General features: G+C 43.9%; 1 protein-coding gene across 1 annotated transcript in view; it reads right to left on the reverse strand.

Moving 5' to 3' along the window:
• The window catches only part of apc2 (APC regulator of WNT signaling pathway 2), a 234378-nt gene that overhangs the window by 134326 nt on the left and 74689 nt on the right, over positions 1 to 25363 (reverse strand). The window contains 1 exon segment of the mRNA XM_034179257.1: positions 3255 to 3368. Coding sequence (XP_034035148.1) covers positions 3255 to 3368 — 114 coding nt within the window.

The following is a 25363-nucleotide window of genomic DNA, read 5'->3' on the forward strand; positions in this document are numbered from 1 at the left end:
ACAATGTATAAAATGAAGACCCACTTTTATTCTCTGGTTTTTAACACTGCGTGAGTTGTGTGGTCCTCTGTTTTATTGGTTTTGTTTTTATTTTGGTAGATTTTATTGGTTTTATCTTTTGTATGCTGTATGTATTTATTTATTTATCTTGCACATTTTAGCTATTTTTATTGTTAATTTTCTTATCTTTAATTTATTTCTTGACTATTGGGGTTTTATCTATCATGATTCTACTGTATGTGCAGCACTTTGGAACGTTTTTGTTGATCAATGTGCTATATAAATAAAGTGGATTGGATAAAATACAGTGAAAAGTGTCTTTGTACCTGCACTGACAAAGACAATAACAATAGCAAAAACGCAAAATCATAAACACAAAAGTAAAAAGTGCAATAAAAGTAAGCTAAAATATACATATATATATATATATATATGAGTGAGGAAAATAAGTATATGAACACCCTGCGAGTCTGCAAGTTCTCCCACTTCTCCTCCTTCCCTCAGTAAGAGCAATGAAGATGGGTCATGGCTGGGTCTTCAGCATGACAATGACCCCAAACACACAGCCAGGGCAACTAAGGAGGGGCTCCGTAAGAAGCATTTCAAGGTCCTGGAGTGGCCTGGCCAGTCTCCAGACCTGAACTCAATAGAAAATCTTTGGAGGGAGCTGAAACTCCAAACCTGAAAGATCTGGAGAAGATCTGTATGGAGGAGTGGACCAAAATCCCTGCTGCAGTGTGTGAAAACCTGGTGAAAAACTACAGGAAACGTTTGACCTCTGTAATGGCAAACAAAGGCTACTGTACCAAATATTAACATTGATTTTCACAAGTGTTCAAATATTTATTTTACTCACTGTACATATACATACATATACTCTGCTCTACTCTTCTCTTTTCTACTCTCCTATTTTACTCTTCCTTTTTAGATATTTAGATGTACCTTTATATATTAGCATAGTTCCACCTTAGAATTGGAATATAATATATAAGATATATCTTACTGAATTTTCATATATATACACATACATAAAATATTATTTACAGATGTACAAATATGCAGTTGTCAGGGAGGGTTATGCAAGATGTAATGTAATAGGGGGGTTAAATATGCAACGAAAAACTGAAAACTGAAATTCCCTATTTCAAATTCAGTAAACGAATGGCCTGGGGAAGAAGCTTTTCCTCATCCTCTGTGTTGGTTCTCAAGCAATGGAACTGATGACCAGATGGCAACAGGGAGAGGAGGGAATGTCCAGGGTGATGGGGCAGGCTGAGGATCTTATCTGCCCTCGACCTGCATCTTTTGGAGTAAATGTCATGCAAGTCAGACAGCAAGGTTTTGACAGTCCTCTCCGCAGAGCAGACTACTCTCTTAAGGGCAGAGAAGTCCTGTTTGGTGCAACTGACCATCCAGGTGATGATACTCCCACACAGAATGCTCTCGATGGTACAGGTATAAAAGTTCCTGAGCACTCTGAGGGGGAATCGAAAGTCTCTAAGGTGTCTGAGGAAGAACAGACGCTGCCTGGCCTTCTTCACTGTCTGATTGATGTGGCGTGACCAGGACAAGTCCTGTGAGATGGTCACACCAAGATATTTGAAACTCTCCACCCTCTTCACCTCGGACCCCCGATATAGAGCGGATGGATGTCACTCTGCTGCTTTCTTCTGAAGTCCACAATCAGTTCTTTAGTTTTGCTGACGTTCAGCAGGAGGTTATTTTCCCATTACCAACTCTCCAGGTGGGAGACCTCTTTCCTATAGGCCTCCTCCTTATTGTGGGAGATGAGTCCAATGATGGCTGTGTTGTCAGCAAACTTAATAAGGATGTTACTTAATAATGATGAGTGAGGGTGTTTGGGTGAATATGAGGCATCACTGTAAAGTGCTTTGAGCTTCTGTTGCAGATGGAAAAGTGCTATATAAATACAGTCCAGTTACATACCTATTTTTAAGTTTGAAAGTTCTTATGATGGATGCCACTGTGTGACGGCTGGGGTTCGGGTGGACCCTTTGTCCCTCAGTATGAGGCCGCAGTTGATCACATGGTCCACCAAAGTTGGTTGAATTTCATCTGAAACATTTCTACTTCTTAGTCTTCTTTGTCTTTGTCCTTGTGCTCTTCCTCTTTTTCTAGGTCTTATCGCCTCCATGATTGCAGATTTGACTAAATGTCCTACCTGAGCTCTGTTTGTGGTGCCAAAGGTCAGACTGATTGGTGGTGAGTTTTCTGTGTGAATGTTTTCTGATGTGTGCATAAGTACCACCAGATGTGTTCTTTACATTTTTACTTAAATTCTTTTCCCAAGGATAACAAGGTATTTTATCTTTGAGTTCAGAGTCTAATGTAGGAAACTGTGTGTAATGTTCTGCAACAACTGTGTTGTGGAATTGTAGCCAAGTGCATAGCAGAAAATGTCTTGAAGGTATTGTCATATTGTGTTTTAGCTGCTGTTACCAGGAGTTTTGGATTTGAAGTTTTTGTCTAAGCATTCACTTTTTGGGTGTGAGCAGCTGGCAAAAACTATAAATACACAAAGAACAACTGAGTTTCCTTGGTGAAAAAATATTTTTTATAAAGACTGAAGTGGAGGAGGATGAACATTTGAGATGTGAAGGAAAAGTTATATCAGGACTTTATGGTGAAAATGAACCAGAACCATGGAGCTGCAGAGTAGCACTTTTATGTCTGTCTTATTAGGTTCTGAGCACTGACCCCTTCATGTCATCAACAACAGGAACCGAGAAACACACACACAGCTGGTGTCAGAAAATCACCCTATAAGGGTCAGAAATGACACCTGACCACTGGGAACGTTTGTTGAATTTTAAATGTACAAAGTCAAAAATACCAACAATCCACATCTAAACGTCCGTCTCACCTGTGTCCTCTGATCCACGTCTAAATGTCCGTCTCACCTGTGTCCTCTGATCCACGTCTAAACGTCCGTCTCACCTGTGTCCTCTGATCCACGTCTAAACGTCCGTCTCACCTGTGTCCTCTGAACCACGTCTAAACGTCCGTCTCACCTGTGTCCTCTGAACTACGTCTAAACGTCCGTCTCACCTGTGTCCTCTGAACCACGTCTAAACGTCCGTCTCACCTGTGTCCTCTGATCCACGTCTAAACGTCCGTCTCACCTGTGTCCTCTGAACCACGTCTAAACGTCCGTCTCACCTGTGTCCTCTGAACCACGTCTAAACGCCCGTCTCACCTGTGTCCTCTGAACCACGTCTAAACGTCTGTCTCACCTGTGTCCTCTGAACCATCTCGTCACTGGTGCCAAAGCGCTCCTCCATGACAGATCGGACCTGCTGGGCTTCAAACTCCAGCTGCTGACGGATCAGATCCATCTGCAGCGAGAACTGAAAGAAAATACAAGCATGACTGTCAGTGTCCACTTCTGAACCAACTTCTTTTAAATTTATCTAGACGGTACAAAGAAATCAAATCTACTAACCATCTTGGCTCACTTGTAAATGTATATGAGAAGGGTTTGGGTGGAAACCCTCTGTTTTATTTGTGGGCCACTCTCAGCACTTTTAAGTTGAAAAAGGATAATGATTTGGAATCGAACATTGTAATTGATTATGAAGGATATTGATCATTGTGACATTGTTTGAATCACTGTGATATGACAGTCTGTGGTCTACATTCTGCTCTGCTCTTTTATTTTAAATGTTCTCAAACAAGATTGAAAACCTTCTAAATGCTTGTGAAAGAATCAGATATTAAAATCAATACTTTTAAAATGTGAGTTTTGACTTTTCTTAAACCATTTGAAGCGTGTTTTAGAGGATAGTTGGATTGTTGCATTTAGTTGACAGCAGCTTGTTTGTTCCACTCCTTTGGCTCACATACATCACGAAGAGGCGTTTGCTTTCAGATGTAAGTAAACTGTTGTAATAAACAGGTGCTGGAACGCACACTCTGATTGCCTATTGGCTCCTTCTGTTTCAGCCCAGCTACATGCTGAATCACAGCGGCAGCAGAACCTTCCCCACTGAAACCAAATGGAATAACCACTTGGCCACCACCCCTGCTGGACAGCATATATAATGATGATGTCATAATTTTAACAATTCAAAATTCCCAGCAAAGGAGACCAAGGAGATAGTTGTTGATTTCCGCAGGTCAGCCCCCACCACCCTCTCCCCCCTCTACATCAACGGAGCAGCGGTGGAGATCGTCTCCTCCATCAGGTATCTTGGAGTCCACCTCTCCAACACTCTCACCTGGCACACCAACACCACGGCTGTCATCAAGAAAGCCCACCAACGTCTCTATTTTTTTAGGAAATTGGGAAGGGCCGGACTGAACACCGAGGTCCTCAGGGCCTTCTACAGCTGTGCAGTGGAGAGTGTCCTGTCCTGCTGCCTCCCTGTGTGGTATGGTGGCTGCACGGTGGCGGAGAAGAAAGCGCTGCAGTGGGTGGTGAAGTCTGCACAGAAGACCATCGGATGCAGCTTACCACCCATTGGGGACATCTACATCTCCAGATGTAGAGACAAAGCCGCCTGCATCCTCCAAGACTCCACCCACCCTGCGCACAGTCTGTTCACACCCATTCCCTCTGGAAGGAGGCTGTGCAGCATCCGGGCAAGAAATCCAGACTGAAAAACAGCTTCTACCTGAATGCTGTCAGACTGTTGAACAGTTCAACATCCACCAAACTGTGAACATTGCACTACATGCACATTGTCACCTTCTTAATACTCTAACGCTGCTGCTGCTGCTGACCCTGTGCCTTGTATATATATTCTATGACCACAGGGGTGAGCATATTGTACATTGCAAAAGTTTATATTGCAAAGGTTTATACAATAGGTTAGGTAAAAAAAAAAAAAAAAAAATGTATCAGTTAACTAGACCAAGACCTGGAGAAACTGCATTTTGTTCTGCCTGTAAGGGTCGAGTGACAGTAAAAGTGAGTCTGAGTCTCTGAGTCTGGATAGCATGCAATGCAGCCACACTTGCACTGTCACACCTTGTATAATCCATGATTGACCATCAGTTCATAAATTACAAGACTGATAAAAATCATATTTTATAAGTGCAAAATAGAACTTTATCTGCACAGAGAATTTGTAAGGCAAAACAAGAAATTACACTGGGCAGAGAAAAAGCATAATGTGTTAATCCTCTCTGGTATGATGCAGGGAGCCATCCTGTGCCACAATTTGTACAAGTGGCGCCCTCTATATTTACTGAAAATTATGTAAGATCAGTGAAATCCATTCAACAATTTGTATAATTTCCTTGTTATCAAAATTTCACCTTTGTAAATATGCAGTATCACTAAGAAACGCTGGTTATGTCAAAACAACCTGAATGACTGTCGACATCATTACGTTTTTGTACTTATGCATGCATTGGGAGAGACAGATTGCAGTTTCTGCACCACATCATGGACGACGCTGCGGGCCGAAGAGGCATTTGCTTTTGGATGCGAGTAAACTGTTGTAATAAACAGTTGCGGGAACTCACGGGGCAGGTAGAACGGACGCAACAACACATAAAAGTTCAACATCGGGAGTGCAAATGCGCTCTCCTACAGTCACAGATTTAAGATGACAGCACCGTTGATTTACATAGAGACAGACTCCGCCTCCCTGTGATTTACCTGTCACCTCTACGTCTCTATCCAAATGGAATTGCACGCCAAAGCTGTCAATAAGCAGGTCTGCGTCCCGGTCACGTTCAGTGAGCCATGATTCTGTGAACGTCAGAATCCCACAGTCTTTAAAATCCTTCAGAAAACCGATGTTTCCCTGAAGTTCATCCATTTGATTGCTGAGGGACTGGGCGTTTCCCAGAATCATCAAAGACAGCGGAACCTGGTTGAGCCTCAGCTTCCTCATGTGTAACCGCACACCTCCTCTCTTTCTCCGCTTCGGCTTCTCTCCCGCCGTTTTTCACCACCAGTTCTTGTGTGAGGCAATTTAAGTATGTGATCAGGAATCTGTGCCATGATATCTGACACACCCGCCGGCATCATATATTTAAGTTGAAGCAGCTCATTTCTGCCGTACTGCAGTCCGTCTCCACTGACAGTCCAGCTGTCATTCAGAACGAACAGGAAAACAGCAACCAGAAACACACCATAGGGCACAGAAGGTTCATTTAGCCACACTGTTGAACAGAACTCCACGAGGAGTATAAAACAACTTACAAAGTAAAAACAACCAACACATTAAAACACAAGACGCCAAACTCTGACGGGTCGATGTGTGCGCATGAGCCCCAAACTCCAAATCTGATCTCACTGGGACATGAAGCCAGTGAAGAGACTCCAAAATGGGTGTAATGTGGTCGAACTTTCTGCTTCATGTCAAAAGTCTGGCTGCAGCATTCTGAACCAATTGGAGAGCCCTAATGCTGGACTGCGGTAAACCAGAAAACAGAACATTGCAGTAGTCCAATCTAGAAGAGACAAACGCATGGATCAGGGTCTCAGCATCAGCCATAGACAGGACGGAACAAATCTTCACTATATTTCGCAGGTGGAAGAAAGCAGTCCTCATAATATCTCTAATGTGGAGGTCAAACTTTGTTATTTATACTTTGTTATTATATTTCTTAAATACCTTCTTTTGTGAGGTCAGGGAGTCCAGAGATCAGGTATTTCAGTTCTCAATATGTCTGTGATGTATTGTAGAAATGACAATAAAGTTGACGTGACTTGACTTGACTTGACAAAGGACAATGTAGGATCAAAAATTACCCCAAGGTTCCTCACTTTGTCAGTGTGATGTATGACACACGAGCCGAGGCTGAGTGTTAACTGGTCAAATTGACGCTGATGTCTCACTGGACCAAGAACCATCATTTCAGTCTTATCAGTTTAAATGTAGGAAATTTCTAGACATCCAACTTCTCACTGATTCAAGGCAATCTTCTAAGAATTTTATGTGAACGAGATTGGATGTGGATTACCAGCAATTATCAGCATGTATAACTGAGTATCATCAGCAAAGCAGTGAAAGGTAATCCCAAAATGCCGCAATATGTGCCCAAGGGGTGCTATATAAAGGGAGAAAAGCAGGGGGCCTAAGACGGACCCCTGTGGAACCCCAAATTTCATGTCACTAAGGTTAGAGGTAGTGTTACTGTACAAAACACAGTGAGAATAACTGGTCAAGTATGACGTCAGCCATGCAAGGGCACTCCCAGTAATCCGAAAATGATTTTCCAGCCTATCAAGTAGAATATGATGATCCACGGTATCAAACGCAGCACTGAGATCTAACAGCACCAGAACCATGGTGGTGTCCGAATCCATTGTAAGCAGAAGATCATTCACCACTTTAGTGAGAGCCGTCTCTGTGGAATGATATTTTCTAAAAGCAGACTGCAGTGGCTCAAAGAGATTATTCTCAGTAAGATAGTCTACGACCTGCCGTGACACCACTTTTTCCAGAATTTTAGAGAAAAATGATAGATTTGATATCGGCCGATAATTTTTCAATACACTAGGGTCAAGATTAGGTTTCTTAAGTAATGGTTTAATCACTGCAGATTGAAACATTTAGGAACAGATCCATCTAACCCATCCAGCACAGTTGGCCCAAGAGTGGGCCACAGGTCCTTAAACAGTTTTGTTGGTATAGGATCAAATAAACAGGTCTTTACCTTGTGTGGTTCTGGTAACGGTCTGTGCCTTTTGTTTTTGGGTTTGTGTTCGATCATCTCTTTTCTTGTACAGTGTTATTGTCTGCATCTTTGTGTTTGGTGCCTGTCTGTCTTATCCTCTGACTCCCCCTGGTGATGGTTCTTAATGTTGTCTGTGTTTAAGTTCTGTGAGCCTTCTTGTCTGTTTGACTGTTTTGTCCTCATCTGTCGTTGGTTATTTTACTGTGTGCAGTTTAGTTCCTGTAGTCTTTGTAGTCTTTTGTTGTGTGTTGGGCGGTTTGACTGGGCATTGTTTTGCTGTTTTTGTGTTTATTTTCCTCCCAGGTGGTTTGAGGCTGATCTCTGGGGAGAGTGTGCTGCAGAAGAGTCTCTTACCTCTGTCACGGTGATCTGCTGCACCTGTTGCACTCACGTGCGGCTCTCTATCAGGACGATCTACGACACCTGTGGCATTCACGTGCAGATCTAAGGACTCTCAGCTGGTGCCAATGAAGAAATGAAGAGCTGCATTTAAGCCAGCAGTGATCAGGGCTGAATTGCCGGAGAATACGACCTTGTGACGATTGTTTGGGGATGCTGAGGGCCGCTCCAGATTCTGACATTGCGCCTGTGAAGGAGGACGAGGGTGAGAGGCAAATACTGTCAGCACACGTCAGAGAGTACAGTCCTGGGAAAAGCCACCTGGGGGGGTGTCAGCGGAATTCCTGAGTCCAAAACGTTCGGGCTCCGATTTGTTGAGACGCTGAGAAACCGCGCCACCTCTTCACCTCACCAGACTTATTTAGTATTTCATGTACAGCACAAGGGGAAAAAAATAAAACTTGTTTCTTTTGGAACTGCTTCTGGTTATTTGACGCTGGGTTCAGTCAGACGCTGGATCGCTCCTCAAGCCGCGTCCAAACCATAACAGAATTCTCCGGCCATTCCAGTATGGACCCAGCGGCAGAAGCAGTTCCTTTTCAGGAAAAAGTCCAGAAACACCTGGAGATGATTTGGGAGCAAGTACGATCCAAATTAAGCAGACAGATGCCCGTGTTACGGAGCTTGTAGCGCAGGCTGTCCCGCTTCCTACGGTTGCAGCTCCGGTTCCATCGAGCCTGGTACAGATAAGTTTGCCGTCCAGAGATTCGGCTCCTGAACCGGTTATTTGTCATCTGGAGCCTTATTCGGGAGATGTGGAGACTTGTGCTCCGTTTTTGATGCAGTGTTTGTTGTGAAAGTGTTGGAACACGGACCCACAACAGGGGGCGCAAATGAACGGACAATGGAGGAAGTCAAATAGCACTTTTACTGTTGTGAAATAAGCACAACAAGCACGACAGATTACAATAGAAAATAATAAAGTCAATTCACAAAGGTGTCATGTGGGCAGGCTCGAAGATAGAAGACGTCTGTCCAAAGCAGAACCGGAACCACACGATTTCCTCCGCCACCGAACCCCGGGAATACTGGAGCCGCCAAGTCCCGAACTCCCAGGTGGCCACTGCCTCCGCTTGTCGGATCTGGTACTGCTGGCGAGGAACAAAAACAGTTAGATGTGGGTGCGTTTGCACCCAGCAACACGGATGGTGAAAAAAACCACCTCCACCTCTTGTCAGGAAAATGTGAGTACTTATCAAAAAGGGTTCAATACAGTCTCCAGCTGCAAGTACTCACCAACCACTGTCAAAACACAAGCAACAAAGTCACTGTCTGAAAGACAACACAACGGCTGAGTTCGTTACCTCCTCGGTAGAACGATATCTCGGCAAAGAGGTGGAGATGACGTCTTGCTGATATACCGATGCAGATCAGATGAGTGGTGACAGCTGTCATAGGTGATGAGTGTCAGCTGTCACCCCGGCTGCTCCTGTGAGGCGGCAGCGCCCTCTGGTGCCTGGAGCCCGCACTCCAGGCAGGGTGCCCTCTGGTGGTGGTGGGCCAGCAGTACCTCCTCTTCAGCGGCCCACACAACAGTGTTCTTTGGTTTTTGCTCAGCGACCGGCATCTTTCTCTTCTGAGAGCAGCCGAGTGTCATATGTTACAAATCTGCTGCGAGGGGATGCCCTGGCATGGGTCACTGCATTGTGGAGCAATAAATCATCACTGCTAGAATCCTTTGATGAATTTTCCCGTGAGTTTCGTTTGGTTTTTGATCATCCGGTAAAGACAAATACCGTGGTTCAACGATTGCTGAACCTTCGACAGGGGCGGCGAAGCGTAGCTGATTATTCTGTGGATTTTCGAATCTTTTCCGCACAATCCGGTTGGAATGCTGCCACTTTGAGGGGGGTGTTTGTAGACGGGTTGAATGATTCCCTGAAAGACGAGCTAGTAGTCCGTGATGAACTGAAGGATTTAAACGAGTTGATATCCTTGGTTATTCGTCTAGATGATCGGATTAAGGAGCGTGGACGGGAGAGAGGGCAAACGTCCGAGCGGGGTTTTGTGTCTCGGGGTTTTCCCCCGACACAAGTCCGGACCGCCTCTTCTTCGCTCCACTGAGACTCCTCAGACGGGACCTCTAGCTCCCCTAGTGGATGAGCCAATGCAACTCGGAAGGGTTAGAACAGCCATATTGCCCCGGTCAAACGAGTGTCAGGAGACAGGACAGTAATATGGCTCCAAGTGTTTTTTGGGAATTATTTGGGATATAAATGGGGAGTTTTTGTGAACTGATTTTTGTGTACAGCACTTGAGGCAGTTCTGGTGGAGTGAACAGGCTGGCTGATCGAAGTTTGCTTGGGCTCAGGTAAGCGTGGGTTTTTATTATTTATAGTTATTTAATTTTTGTTAATGGAGTGGGTCGTTTTGTTTTGTTGGTTTTTATTTCCCTGTCCCCTAACCCCAACCTCACACACTTCTGACCGTTCATCTTTGGTGTTGTGGGGTGGTGCAGGTTGGTTACGCTGGGCATCCCCAAGAAAACCTCTGCACCTGGGGGGGGGGGGTTTCAGGGTCCTTATTTAGGTTTAGTTAATTCCCAGTTCCACTCCAGCCTCGGTGAGCCTCTGACCGTTCGCCATTGGCGTCACTGAGGTGTAGGGCAGTGGGAATATACTTCAGTTGGAGCGGTAGGGCCGATCAGAACCGTACGCCTTTTCCGCTGTCCACCCCTCCCGGTAGACTGGAGTATAGTCGGAGGGACGACACCGGCCGTACTGCCGGTTTTCCCCTGCTTTTGGGGGTGGAGCTGGGTTACATTTTTCCTGTTGTCTTCCCCGGCTCAGTAGTCCTGAGCTGATTGCCATGACATGTCTGCCGACAGACTCTGGGGGTGTTCCTGGGTCTTTCGGGGTGCTGGGGAGGTCAACGGGGCTTCCTGTTCTTTTTATTTGCCCCTGGGGTGGTTTTTTGGGGTCCCCTGGGGGTTTGGGATTTTTTTGTTGTTTATGTTTCCTCCTGTTTTCCACCTCTGGGGTTTGATGGAACGGTCCTCTAGGGGGGAGACTGACTGTGGGGCCAACTGGCCGTGTTTGGCTGGGGTAGGGGTTTCTGGGTCATGGGGGTGTCTCCTGGGGTTTGATGGGACGGTCCTCTGGGGGGCGTTAAGACTCCCGTATACGCCTGGGGATTCCTGGATGGCCCCAGCCATGGTCGTTACTCCCGGAGTTGACGAAGATGTCCTCTGGGGGGAGTTGAGCTCTACGTGTTGGAGGGAGGGCGTTATTTTATTTTTATTTTTTTTTTACTGTGGCTTGTGTTATATTGTGTTGTGGGACTTGGTTGGGTTTTTGGGGTTGTATGTTTTTCGTTTCTCCCCGGGGTTTGATGGGACGGTCCCCTGGGGAGGTGTTGGGGTGGGTGTTTTTTTTTTGGTTTTCCCGGGTGTGCTTCCCTGGGGTGTGTTTCTGGTTCTGTGTTTTTATTTTTATGTTGGGTTGTGTTGGGACTCTTTTGGGGTTGTTTTAGGGGTGTTTTTGTTTTGATGCCAGCCGGCCTTCCAGCCGCATCTCCCGGCCCTGTTGCCTGCTGTGGATTCTGGGGGCATCGTCGCTGCCCACCTCCTGCTTTGGACCCCGATGAGAGGGGCTGTTTTCGGGTCAGGTCTGTGCGGTCGCCGGGAGGCTTCCTGTTGACGGGGGGTACTGTTGTGTGTTGGGGGGTTTGGCTGGGCATTGTTTTGCTGTTTTTGTGTTTATATACCTCCCAGGTGGTTTGGGGCTGATCTCTGGGGAGAGTGTGCTGCAGAAGACTCTCTCACCTCTGTCACGGTGATCTGCTGCACCTGTTGCACTCACGTGCGGCTCTCTATTAGGATGATCTACGACACCTGTGGCATTCACGTGCAGATCTAAGGACTCTCAGCTGGTGCCAATGAAGAAATGAAGAGCTGCATTTAAGCCAGCAGTGATCAGGGCTGAATTGCCGGAGAATACGACCTTGTGACGATCGTTTGGGGACGCTGAGGGCCGCTCCAGATTCTGACATTGCACCTGTGAAGGAGGACGAGGGTGAGAGGCAAACGCTGTCAGCACACGTTAGAGAGTACAGTCCTGGGAAAAGCCACCTGGGGGGTGTCGGCAGAATTCCTGAGTCCAAAACGTTCGGGCTCCGATTTGTTGAGACGCTGAGAAAGCGCACCGCCTCTTCACCTCACCAGACTTATTTAGTATTTCATGTACAGCACAAGGGGAAAAAATAAAACTTGTTTCTTTTGGAACTGCTTCTGGTTATTTGACGCTGGGTTCAGTCAGATGCTGGATCGCTCCTCAATCCGCGTCCAAACCATAACAATTTTATTTGTGTTTCATTCCTGTGTTTATTTTATCATGGTTGTATTTGTTATTATCTATCGTCCACCTGGTCGTTACTGTGAGTTTCTCTGTGAATTTTCAGACCTTTTGTCTGACTTAGTGCTTAGCTCAGATAAGATAATTATAGTGGGTGATTTTAACATCCACACAGATGCTGAGAAAGACAGCCTCAACACTGCATTTAATCTATTATTAGACTCAATTGGCTTTGCTCAAAATGTAAATGAGTCCACCCACCACTTTAATCATATCTTAGATCTTGTTCTGACTTATGGTATGGAAATTGAAGACTTAACAGTATTCCCTGAAAACCCCCTTCTGTCTGATCATTTCTTAATAACATTTACATTTACTTTAATGGACTACCCAGCAGTGGGGAATAAGTTTCATTACAGGTAGGTTTAAGGATATGATTCCTTCTTTATGTTCTCTAATGCCATATACCAACACAGGGCAGAGTAGCTACCTAAACTCTGTGAGTGAGATAGATTATCTCGTCAATAGTTTTATATCCTCAAGCACATATTAGATGACCATGATGAGTTAGATGTCTAATTTGCAGCTGCCTACTGATGCTGTTATGTGTGATAAGTTCTGTGATTTGCATTGTGATGAGCTTAGTACTCTGTATCACAATATTGTTGATATATTGTTACTTGAAAGTGATAAGTGTATACCAGCACGTCAAAGTAAAAAGTTTGCCAAAGTAGTACCAGGTTGGAGTGAGTATGTTAAAAAGTATTTTAATGCCTCACTGTTTTGGCATAACATGTGGGTTGATAATTGTCATCCTAGACAAGGTGTTATTGCTAATGTCAGCAGAAAGACCAGAGCACAATATCACAGGGCTTATAAGATGGTTGTCAAGAAGGAGGCTGAGATCAGGAGTGATAAGATGGCTGATGCAGTAGCCAACAAGTCTGTGTCATATCTGTACAAACATGCAAGGTCTTTCAGGAAAAGAAAGTGGACATATCCTAACAAGGTTGATGATGTAGTTGGTGGGGAGAAAATTTTTTTTGCCAGCAAATTTAATACACTTTATAACAGTGTTCCTTATGATGAGGATGAGATGCGCAAGCTTAAGTCTGAGATTGATGAGTTGATAAGGGTTGAGAGTAGTACAGACGGTGCTTGTGTTCATGGTGTTCATTCAATAGCAGTGTCAGACGTTGTTGATGGCATCAACAGGCTTAAGTGTAATAAGAAGGATGATACTTCTGATCTTGTTACTGACCATATTATCCAGGGTAGTCACAAATTATTTGTTGTTTTGTCTATCTTGTTTACTGCTATGATTAAGCATGGTTTCATGCCTGATGGTATGTCAGATGGGACTATGGTTCCTGTCCCTAAGGGCAAGTGTGTTGTGTGGGCCGCCCGAAGAGGAGGTACTGCTGGCCCAACACCAGAAGGCGCCCTGCCTGATGTCGGGCTTCAGGCACCAGAGGGCGCAGTCGCCTTGCAGGAGCACCAGGAGCACCTGAGCTGACAGCTGTCAGTCATCAACCATCATCACATCATCACCATAAAAGCCTGGGAGAATCATCAGAACCCTGCCGAGTTATCAGCTTACCAGACAGGTAAACTGACTCAGCCGTCCTGTGCCGTACGCACACATTCTTTGCAGCAGAGCTTTTTGCAGTCGTTAACCTTTTTGAACACTTGCAGCTTGTAGCCGAGTTTGTGGAAGTTGGAGGAGTTGGCGTCTCCACTCCTCATTCAGACTTTGATTAAGTGATTCATAAGACACTGCACGTACTCTGAGTTCCGGTGTTTGGAGGTGGAGGTTTTTCCCTCAGGAAGGAACTGTATTTTTGCTGACTGTTTGCTGGGTGTACACACAGCCACCGTAAACTGTGGGAGCAGTGGCCACCTGGGGACTCGGGATTTGGCGGCTCCGGTGTGTTGCAGGTCTCCGTTGGCGGTGGCGTCTCCTATCCTCGGGCCTGCCCACACGTCACCTTCTTGTGGAACTTTTGATTGACAGACTAAAGCAGTATTTGACCTGTAGTGCATATTTGCAATATTAAATTGTATTTATTGGCATCTCTATTGTCCGTTCATTTACGCCCCTTGTGTGGGTCCGTGTCTTACACTTTCCCCAACAGGATAACTCGGCCACCGTCATGGATTCCGAGGGGCACATACCAATTGTTGAACAGTCAATGGAGACGCAAGGTGCACAGGCTCCAGCAGGAGGCAGGTTGGGTGAGTTGCAGCAAATATTAACCACCCTCACTGCTCGGCTGGATTTGGTGACCAAGCAGAACCTTGATGTTCGCTGGAGGGGTCAGGGCCTCCAATATCTGGTGGACTGGGAGGGTTACGGACCTGAAGAACGCTCCTGGGTGAAGAGGAGCTTCATCCTGGATCCAGCCCTCCTGGCAGAGTTCTACCAGCGACATCCCAACAAGCCTGGAACCTTGTAGGTCCCGCTCTTCTCTGGATAAGGCGTCTCCTATCCTCGGGCCTGCCCACACATCACCTTCTTGTGGAACTTTTGATTGACAGACTAAAGCAGTATTTGACCTGTAGTGCACATTTGCAATATTAAATTGTATTTATTGGCATCTCTATTGTCCGTTCATTTACGCCCCTGTGTGGGTCCGTGTTTTACACTTTCCTCAATAAAGTGGTCTAACTTAACTGTGTCAGATAATTTCCGTGCCATTACCTTAGGTAGTGTTGTTTGTAAATTATTTGATGTTATCATCATAGTCAAAGAGAGTAATAAGCTATGTAGCAGCAACTTACAATTTGAGTATAAAATGGTCTGTCAACTAGTATGTGTACAGCAATGGTTGTAGAAACAGTTGTTTACAGACTCATGTTGGACGCAAGCAAGGCATTTGACCGAATCAACTACTGTCATCTTTTTAGGAAGTTAAAAGATAAAGGATTGTGTCCAATATATTGCAGATTTCTGTTAAATATGTACCTTAGTCAAAAATTGAGAGTAAGCTGGGAGAATACACATCTCCCTATTTTTCCATCTCAAATGGTGTCAAACAAGGTGGGATAATTTCCCCAGTTATTATTTTGTATTTATGTTGATGGTTTGCTGAACAAATTGAAAAATTTAGGAGTTGGTTGTCATATGGGAAGTGTTTATGCTGGTGCTTTTAGCTATGCAGGTGATGTAAAATTATTGGCACCAAGTGTAAGCAGTGGTGAGCACAGATAACCAAAAAATTCATTTCGATAACAGATAAGCAGATAACTGAAAAGTTATCTTTGATAAAGATAAAACGATAAACCACCCAAAGATGTATCGGAAGTTACAGATAACCGATAAATTCCAGTATTGTTTCTGTTACACTTGCAACTACTAACAACTCAATTTGAGTTTTAACTAGGGATGGGTATTGAGAACTGGTTCCTTTCGGGTATCGTTAAGAAATGATTCGATCCACCGACATCAATGCTTAACGATTCTGTTATCGGTCCTTCAGAGTGGCCGTTGTTTTGTCGGGTGTTTGTCAGGAAAATGATCATTTCTCTATATTGATTACAGACCCTGCAGCGGGTCCTTAATCAACTTTTCTGCAGCACGGCTTTGCTTTGAACCTTGAACCAATTGAAGCGTGGTTCGCAGATTGAAGCAATGCTTCGGTCGATTGCTTTGTTTATTTCTGTCTTTCGCTTAATTTTCCCCCGCTAAAACCCTAAAGAGCATACGTCTGTGAGTATTATTTACCTTTTCTATGTTAAACCGACCTGTTATGGTCTTCTGAAACAGTTGATAGATGTATTTTATAACTTAAAAATGGGAGAGATGCTAACGCATTAGCATGTCTATGGCATTTTCAATGTTAAAAGTTAGCATTTAGCAATTGCAGCCGTCATCACATTCGGGTGCATTTGTTTTCAAATTGTAATATTCCTTAAATTTATTTTTGCTTATATATTAATAATCTAATGATTATTATATACAATTTTAGAGAAAGAGACAAAAATAACCTGAACAGAAACACAACAGAAAATATATAATAGCAACTAACATAAATAAATAAATACATACATACAGAAATAAATAAGTGTTTCCTGTGAACACCTAGTGACTCTCACACCTCCATTTCATCCCTGTTTTATTTAAGTTTAATGACAGTTTGTTTCGGTCAAACCATATTTTCAATGTGTTAATTTCTTCAGTGATTTCCTCCAGAACTATCTGACAAACTAGAAAACTGCTGCATCCTATAAGAGCAGAATACTACTGGAATTAATTTGAATAAGGAAAGTTGTATTTTTTTTTTCTCACTAAATGGATGCTGCACTCACTCCAGTTTATTGTCTGGAATAGTCCCAGATTGCATTTCAGAGCTTCTAGAATTCAAACATTTTCGTGCAGGTGGTGTTGGGGGGTAATTTTGGGTTTCAGCTTTTTTTGTTTTTCATCACTTTCATCCCTGAATATGAGTTGTGAGTCACTTTTGTGCAGATTAAAGTCACTAACTGGGACTCCTGTCTTGTTGTGAGAAAGAAACGAGAATCGTCCTCCGTTCTGTTCACACAGCTCCAAACGTTGCGCGGCTCTCTGACAAGTCAAGTTAGAACGATAGAGTCCAGTCTGAATTAATAACTTCAAAGCGAAACACCGTTTTGTTTATTTTTATTTATGTCCAGAGATCAAGGATACAGTGACTAATTTCATATTTATTTACTTTAAGACTCAAGGAAATACATAGAAAACCTGTAAATCCTACTTTTAGTCCAAAATTCACGAGGTATCGATAAGGAAATCGATAAGGAATCGGATCGATAAGCAGAATTGATAATGGCATCGATATCGATATTACCTTATCAATACCCATCCCTAGTTTAACACCACAATCATTTCTGGTAGCATCAAAAGCAACAAGAGACCCAAACAATGAGTCAGTACTCCTGTCTTTGAACATCCTGCCCCTTGCCAGAAGCTCTTGTTTACTACATAGCTTCCAGCACAGAAGCAACAGCGAGGAGCTATGAAGCCCAACTCTCTACTCAATCATAATGCTGCCATCAGGCGGAGGTCTTGGAAAATAAAGCAATGCCGAGTTATGGTTTGGTGTATAAATAAAATGAATACTGATAGAATAACTCCATTAATGTCAATTCTGTCATTTGTACAAAGTTAAAATATAACACATCTTTTAATGTTGAATAATGCACTAATTCTTAAGTTTTGTAACAAACACAGACAGATCACAAAGGATTCTGGGTAAAATGTGCCTCTGCTAAACACTGTTTGGTTGAGTCATTCATTATGTAAACCAACATGTTAATGTGACGTGTGTCGTGTGTTTACAGATAAATGTGCTTTTGTAAAATATTCAATTTTTTTATTTGTAAAAACAGGCATTTTCAAAAAAAAGTCCTGCATCATTTAGTATACATGGAGTAACGAGCTGCGTTTAACATCTCACGACCACCTCTCACACTGTGCCTATGCAAACACTGCAGACCTGTCTTTTTTGTTTTGTTTTTGTTTTGTTTTTTTAAACTTTGATGTCTCCCATCGAGGGTTTTTGTAAATTAAGTTTAAATAAAGCTTCTGTTTACGTTTTGCTCCTGGAAACACGAGTCCGACGTGTGGTTTTTGAACGTACAATGTGTGTGAGAACATAAATTGTGCGCTCTGAACTTTTACACCGTGCGATTCTGTGGTACAGTTTGAGCTGGAACCGAGTACAGTGACTGAAGATATCAGCCCAGCTTCAGTTTGAATGCTGCCATGAACACTACTAGCCAGTAGATGGCAGTAGAGACTTGTCAAAACAAAATTCCAGATAATCTGTGCCTGCTGCTACTCTGCTACGTTTAAGATGCATGGAATTTAATAAACGCAAACACAATAACGTCTACAAACCCAGAGAATATATTCAATTCACAAGAGTTTTAGGCACTAGAGTTTAATGCTGTTGTCCGTGGAGCCTGAACAGAGTGTCTCAAATGCATGTTTAATGTCGTGAACGTACTGAGATTATCCTATACCCATAATGCATCTGGGTACAGCATGTCTACACTAAAACCTTAAAAATTAGCACACTGCTTTAAAACTAAAACATATATCTGATATTTTCACTTTATAAAACTTCAGACATGACATTAATTTAAATAACTTGTCCAAAATTAGTTTGGTTAAAATTTGAACCATAAGTTAAAAATGTATGCCTCTGGATGACTTGGGTGATATTGCCCACGTATCAGTATGGGATTAAAAGAAATGAGGTTTTTTTGTGACCAGTTCTCCTTTGCCTGCAGAGGATGGAGCGGTTTCTTCTAGAAGTAGCTCTTCTCTGTTTTGCGGAGGGTAGAACTACACATCTGCTACAAAATGTTAAACAGGTAGGTGCTCAACTGATTTTTAAATTTTATAAATGTTTGTAGCTTTTAAGCTTTGTTTACCACGTTATGTTTAAAAATTATCGGACAAAAATTTATCAGAAGATAATTAGTCCGATAATGGTTTTGAAAGTTATCTGAAAAGATAATCCAATAATGAAAACTTTATCTTCGATAATTATCAGTTATTGGATTATCGGAACTGTGCCCACCACTGAGTGTAAGTGCCTTGTAGGACATGATTACTGCATGTGAAAACTATGCCAGAGAATTTGACATTATGTTTAATGAAAAAAAGAGTGATCTCATTATTTACAAATGTACAAAGGCTCAGCCTTGAGATCCTGTTATTTTTGTGAATAATGTCAGAGTACCTAGAAAAGATAAAGTTACTTATCTGGGCCATGATTTGTACGAGGATATCTTTACATTACCTACTGAGAAATGTCTTGGAGATTTCAATCGTCAGTGTAACATGTTTTTTGCTGATTTAAAAATGCGAATGCTTTCATTAGAAATGAATTATTTCTCAAGTATTGTACTTCATTTTATGGGAGCCAAATTCTCCCTTTGTACTCAAATGAATTAGAAACCATTTATTGTGCATGGAGGAAAGCTATTCGGAAGGTGCGACGTGTGCCATATACTACTCATAGTAACATTTTACCTTATCTTGCAAATACTACGAGCATTGATCTCTTGCTTGCAAAGAGATGTATTAAATTTATTGATAAGTTGTGTAACAGTGATAACAATGTTGTTAGTACCATTACCAATATGGGACTGTTAGGTACCCATTCTGTTATAGGAGCTAATAAGAGATATCTCATGTACAAATTTAATTGTGTCACTTGATTATTACTTTTTTATGTACAGGGTGACAGCCTGGTGCTGTTTTAAGATTGTTTTTATTTTGTTTTAAATATGTTTTATTTTTATTGTACAACATATTGTTGTACAATAAAGAATTACAAAAAACAAACAGACTCCACCCACTGATACTCCTTGTATACTGTCATTATCTGGAATCATTTCTGCCAGCGGTTCTATGCTTACAGCAAATAATAAAGGAGAAAGTGGACACCCCTGTATCGTTCCTCTTTTGAGGAAAGGTTCAGAACAATGTCCATTTACTCGTACTTTTGATGTAGGTTCTGTATACAGCACTCTAATCCACTTAATGAAATCCGAGTGAAATCCCATTTTCCCCAGCATATTTTCCAAATACAGCCAATCAGCCCTATCAAATGCTTCTCAGCGTCTACAACCCCTGGCAAAAATTATGGGATCACCGGCCTCGGAGGATGTTCATTCAGTTGTTTAATTTTGTAGAAAAAAAGCAGATCACAGACATGACACAAAACTAAAGTCATTTCAAATGGCAACTTTAGGGCTTTAAGAAACACTATAAGAAATCAGGAAAAAAAATTGTGGCAGTCAGTAACGGTTACTTTTTTAGACCAAGCAGAGGAAAAAAATATGGACTTACTCAATTCTGAGGAATAAATTATGGAATCACCCTGTAAATTTTCATCCTCAAAACTAACACCTGCATCAAATCAGATCTGCTCGTTGACACTGACCCTGTGCCATGACATTGACCCTACGTGTCTTCTTGCAAGGAATGTTTTCGCAGTTTTTGCTCTATGGCAAGATGCATTATCATCTTGAAAAATGATTTCATCATCCCCAAACATCCTTTCAATTGTCCAAAATATCAACGTAAACTTGTGCATTTATTGATGATGTAATGACAGCCATCTCCCCAGTGCCTTTACCTGACATGCAGCCCCATATCATCAATGACTGTGGAAATTTACATGTTCTCTTCAGGCAGTCATCTTTATAAATCTCATTGGAAAGGCACCAAACAAAAGTTCCAGCATCATCACCTTGCCCAATGCAAATTCGAGATTCATCACTGAATATGACTTTCATCCAGTCATCCACAGTCCACGATTGCTTTTCCTTAGCCCATTGTAACCTTGTTTTTTTTCTGTTTAGGTGTTAATGATGGCTTTCGTTTAGCTATTCTGTATGTAAATCCCATTTCCATTAGGCAGTTTCTTACAGTTCGGTCACAGACGTTGACTCCAGTTTCCTCCCATTCGTTCCTCATTTGTTTTGTTGTGCATTTTTTGATTTTTGAGACATATTGCTTTAAGTTTTCTGTCTTGACGCTTTGATGTCTTCCTTGGTCTACCAGTATGTTTGCCTTTAACAACCTTCTCATGTTGTTTGTATTTGGTCCAGAGTTTAGACACAGCTGACTGTGAACAACCATGTTTTGCAGCATTGCATGATGATTTACTCTCTTTTAAGAGTTTGATAATCCTCTCCTTTGTTTCAATTGACATATCTCGTGTTGGAGCCATGATTCATGTCAGTCCACTTGGTGCAACAGCTCTCCAAGGTGTGTTCACTCCTTTTTAGATGCAGACTAACGAGCAGATCTGATATGATGCAGGTGTTAGTTTTGGGGATGAAAATTTACAGGGTGATTCCATAATTTTTTCCTCAGAATTGAGTGATTCCATATTTTTTTCCTCTGCTTGGTCTAAAAAAGTAACCATTACTGACTGCCACAATCTTTTTTCTTGTTTTCTTATAGTGTTTCTTAAAGCCAGAAAGTTGCCATTTGAAATGACTTTAGTTTTGTGTCATGTCTGTGATCTGCTTTTTTTTCTACAAAATTAAACAACTGAATGAACATCCTCCGAGGCCGGTGATTCCATAATTTTTGCCAGGGGTTGTAAGCTGAGAAACATGGAAGATTCCTGTTTCTGTTTTGCTGCGGACATAATGTTTAGTGTTCTTCTTATATTGTTTATTCCCAAGCAACCAGGTATAAACCCTGTTTGATCTGACTTAATTATTCTGTTACTGCACTTTTGAATTCTTTTAGCCAGTACTGTTGTTAGAATTTTTACATCTCAGCACAACAGGATTGGCCTGTATGAGGAACAGACTGAGGGATCCTTTCCCTCCTTGGGGATTACGATTAAGATTTTGGTGGTTCTTTTTAGCTAAAGCATAATTATATACCCTTTGTAAAAGGGGTGTGACTTTGTCTAGAAAATGCTTACGGAATTCCCCAGGATAACCATTCATGCCCCTTGACTTATTTTTCAAATTTTTTTATTGTATCCTCTATTTCCCTTTTTGTAATTGGCTCTCTTGTGGCTTTTGCTTCATCATCTGTCAATTTTGATAACTTAATTTTTCCCAGTAGGTTTTCAATTTTCTCTGCTTTGTTGTCTATTTCAGGCGAATCATATAGTGCCTCATAATACACTGAAAATGCCACGGCTATGTCTTTAGGGTGTGATACTACTTTTCCTGAAGATGGGTTTACTCTCCTAGCCACTGTGCGGTTTGCATGCACTTTGCCTATCCGAAATGCCAGTAGCCTACTGGCCCTATTTCCGGACTCATAATATCTTTGACTGGAAAAACACAAGACCCCCTCAGCTTTATATGTCAATAAGTCCTTAAGCGCCTGTCTGTTTAAGGTTAGAGATTTCAAGATTATTTTCATTATTTGTCTTTTTATGTTCTTTCTCGAAATCAATTATACAGTCTTCTAATGTTTTTTGTTCTTTATGTTGTGTGGGCCGCCAGAAGAGGAGGTACTGCTGGCCCACCACCAGAGGGCACCCTGCCTGAAGTGCGGGCTTCAGGGACGAGAGGGCGCTGCCGCCTTACAGGAACAACCGAGGTGACAGCTGTCACTCATCAACTATGACAGCTGTCACTCATCAACTATGACAGCTGTCACCGATCATCTGCATCTCACCCTGGATAAAAGCAGGATGACACCTCCACCATGTCGCCGAGATATCGACTTCTTTGAGAGGTAACTTTCTCTGCCTGCATTGATTGATTCCAAGAGCTATTGTGTTGCAGCTGTCTAAACAGAGGACCGGCATGGGTCGCGACTGTTTCGTCCTACTTCCCGTCAGATAAGTGGTTAAACAGACACTGCACGAGTGTGTGTTAGAGGTGGAGGTGGAATTCCCACCGTTATTGTTACGGGGTGTATACACACCCACACTTGACTGTCTTTGTTCTCTGCCAGCGGTACCAGATCCGACACGCTGAGACGGTGGCCACCTGGGGACTTCGGGACTTGGCGGCTCCAGTATCCTTCGGGTTCGGTGGCGGTGGAAATCGTGTGGTTCCGGTTCATCTCCAGACGGGCGTCTCCTATCGTCGAGCCTGCCCACACGACACCTTCATTCATTGACTTGTATCTATTCTATAATCTGCTGTGTTTGGTTGTGACATTCACAACAGTAAAGTGTTCTAATTTAACTCCCTCTATTGTCCGTTCATTTACGCCCCCTGTTGTGGGTCCGTGTCACTACACTTTCCCAACAGGATATCTCGGCCAGCGTCATGGACTCCGAGGGGCGTCACCCAGCTGTTGAACGACCAATGGGAGCGCAGGGAGCGCAGGCGTCTGCAGGAGGCGTGATTGGTGAGCTGCAGCACATCCTCACCGCCTTTACGGCTCGGTTGGATCAGATGACCGAGCAAAACATCCTCCTGAACCGCAGGGTGGAGGCTCTCTCCGCGCAGGTGGCGGCGAGCGCTCAGGGCGCTGCGGCAGCTCCTCCTCCTGCCGACCCTGTGCAGGATATGAATGTTCCAGTGGTTGTTCAACAACCCCTCCCACCATCCCCTGAAGCATACATAAGCCCTCCTGAGCCGTACGGAGGTTGTGTGGAGATGTGCGCAGACTTTCTCATGCAGTGTTCGCTCATCTTTGCACAACGTCCCGTCATGTACGCGTCAGATGCTAGTAAAGTAGCTTATGTAATTAATCTGCTTCGAGGAGAGGCACGCGCTTGGGCTACGGCGCTTTGGGAGCAAAATTCACGGCTCCTTCACACGTACACTGGGTTTGTGAGGGAGTTCAAGACTGTGTTTGATCACCCTAACAGGGGAGAGACCGCTTCGACTGTGCTGCTGTCAATGAGACAGGGACGCCGGAGCGCAGCCGCTTATGCAGTCGACTTCCGCATCGCGGCTGCGAGGTCCGGCTGGAATACGCTGCGCTCCACGCCGCCTTCGTAAACGGACTGTCATCGGTCCTGAAGGAGCAACTGGTGGCCAAGGATGAACCGCGGGAATTAGATGGGCTTATCAATCTTGTTATACGGTTAGACAATCAGTTGGAAGAACGCCGTCGGGAACGAAACGAAGGGCGTGGCCAGGCACGCGCCGTCCCTCTTCCTTCCAGGTCCGAAAAAGGTCCGCCCTTCCCACGCTCCCTGGCCTCTACGCCCCGTGTGGCGACAGCTCCCCCTGCTGACGAAGCTATGGACACAAGCAGGGCCACATTCAGACCACCGAATAGACAGAGGAGGCTTCCCCGCGGGGCGTATTTTGTTTGCGGCTCAATTGAGCACCAATTGAGAGATTGCCCCGAACGGTTAAACACCAACGCCCGCCCCTAGAAACTGGGCTTAGGGTGGGCCAAGAAATTCACGTGGGACACACACACATTTCCACACGGCTCCCAGTTACAATCCTTAGCGGGGATTTAACCCTTCAGGCCCCAGCACTGGTAGACACAGGGTCAGAAGGGAATCTGCTAGACAGCAGATGGGCCAGGGAGGTAGGGCTCCCTCTGGTGGCGCTTCCTTCACCATTACAGGTGCGAGCACTAGATGGCACCCTACTCCCTTTAATCACACACAGGATGCTACCAGTAACTCTGGTGGTGTCAGGGAATCATCAGGAGGAGATAGAGTTTTTTGTGACCCCCTCTACCTCCCGTGTGATTCTGGGGTTCCCCTGGATGCTAAAACACAATCCCCGGATTGATTGGCCGTCCGGGGTGGTGGTACAGTGGAGCGAGACCTGCCATCGGGTGTGTTTGGGATTCTCGGTCCCCCCCGGTTCCCAGGCTAAGGAGCAGGTCAAAGTTCCCCCCAATCTGTTGGCGGTGCCGGTTGAATACCACGATGTTGCTGACGTTTTTAGCAGGATCGGGCACTCACCCTTCCCCCGCACCGTCCGTACGATTGTGCCATCGATTTGATGCCAGGCGTGGAGTTCCCGTCCAGCAGGCTGTACAACCTCTCCCGACCTGAGCGGGAATCGATGGAGACCTACATCCGGGACTCCTTAGCTGCCGGGCTGATCCGTAACTCCACCTCCCCGATGGGAGCAGGTTTCTTTTTTGTGGGCAAGAAAGATGGCGGTCTTTGTCCATGCATTGATTACCGGGGGCTGAACGAGATCACGGTTCGCAACCGATACCCGTTGCCTTTGTTGGATTCGGTGTTCACCCCCCTGCATGGAGCCAAAATATTCATAAAGCTGGATCTTAGGAACGCATATCACCTAGTTCGGGTCCGGAAGGGAGACGAATGGAAGACGGCATTCAATCAATCAATCAATCAACTTTTTTCTTATATAGCACCAAATCACAACAAACAGTTGCCCCAAGGCGCTCCATATTGTAAGGCAAGGCCATACAATAATTATGAAAAACCCCAACGGTCAAAACGACCCCCTATGAGCAAGCACTTGGCCACAGTGGGAAGGAAAAACTCCCTTTTAACAGGAAGAAACCTCCAGCAGAACCAGGCTCAGGGAGGGGCAGTCTTCTGCTGAGACTGGTTGGGGCTGAGGGAAAAACCCAGGAAAAA

This window comes from Thalassophryne amazonica, chromosome 10 (assembly GCF_902500255.1).
Source record: "Thalassophryne amazonica chromosome 10, fThaAma1.1, whole genome shotgun sequence".
NCBI lineage: Eukaryota > Metazoa > Chordata > Actinopteri > Batrachoidiformes > Batrachoididae > Thalassophryne > Thalassophryne amazonica.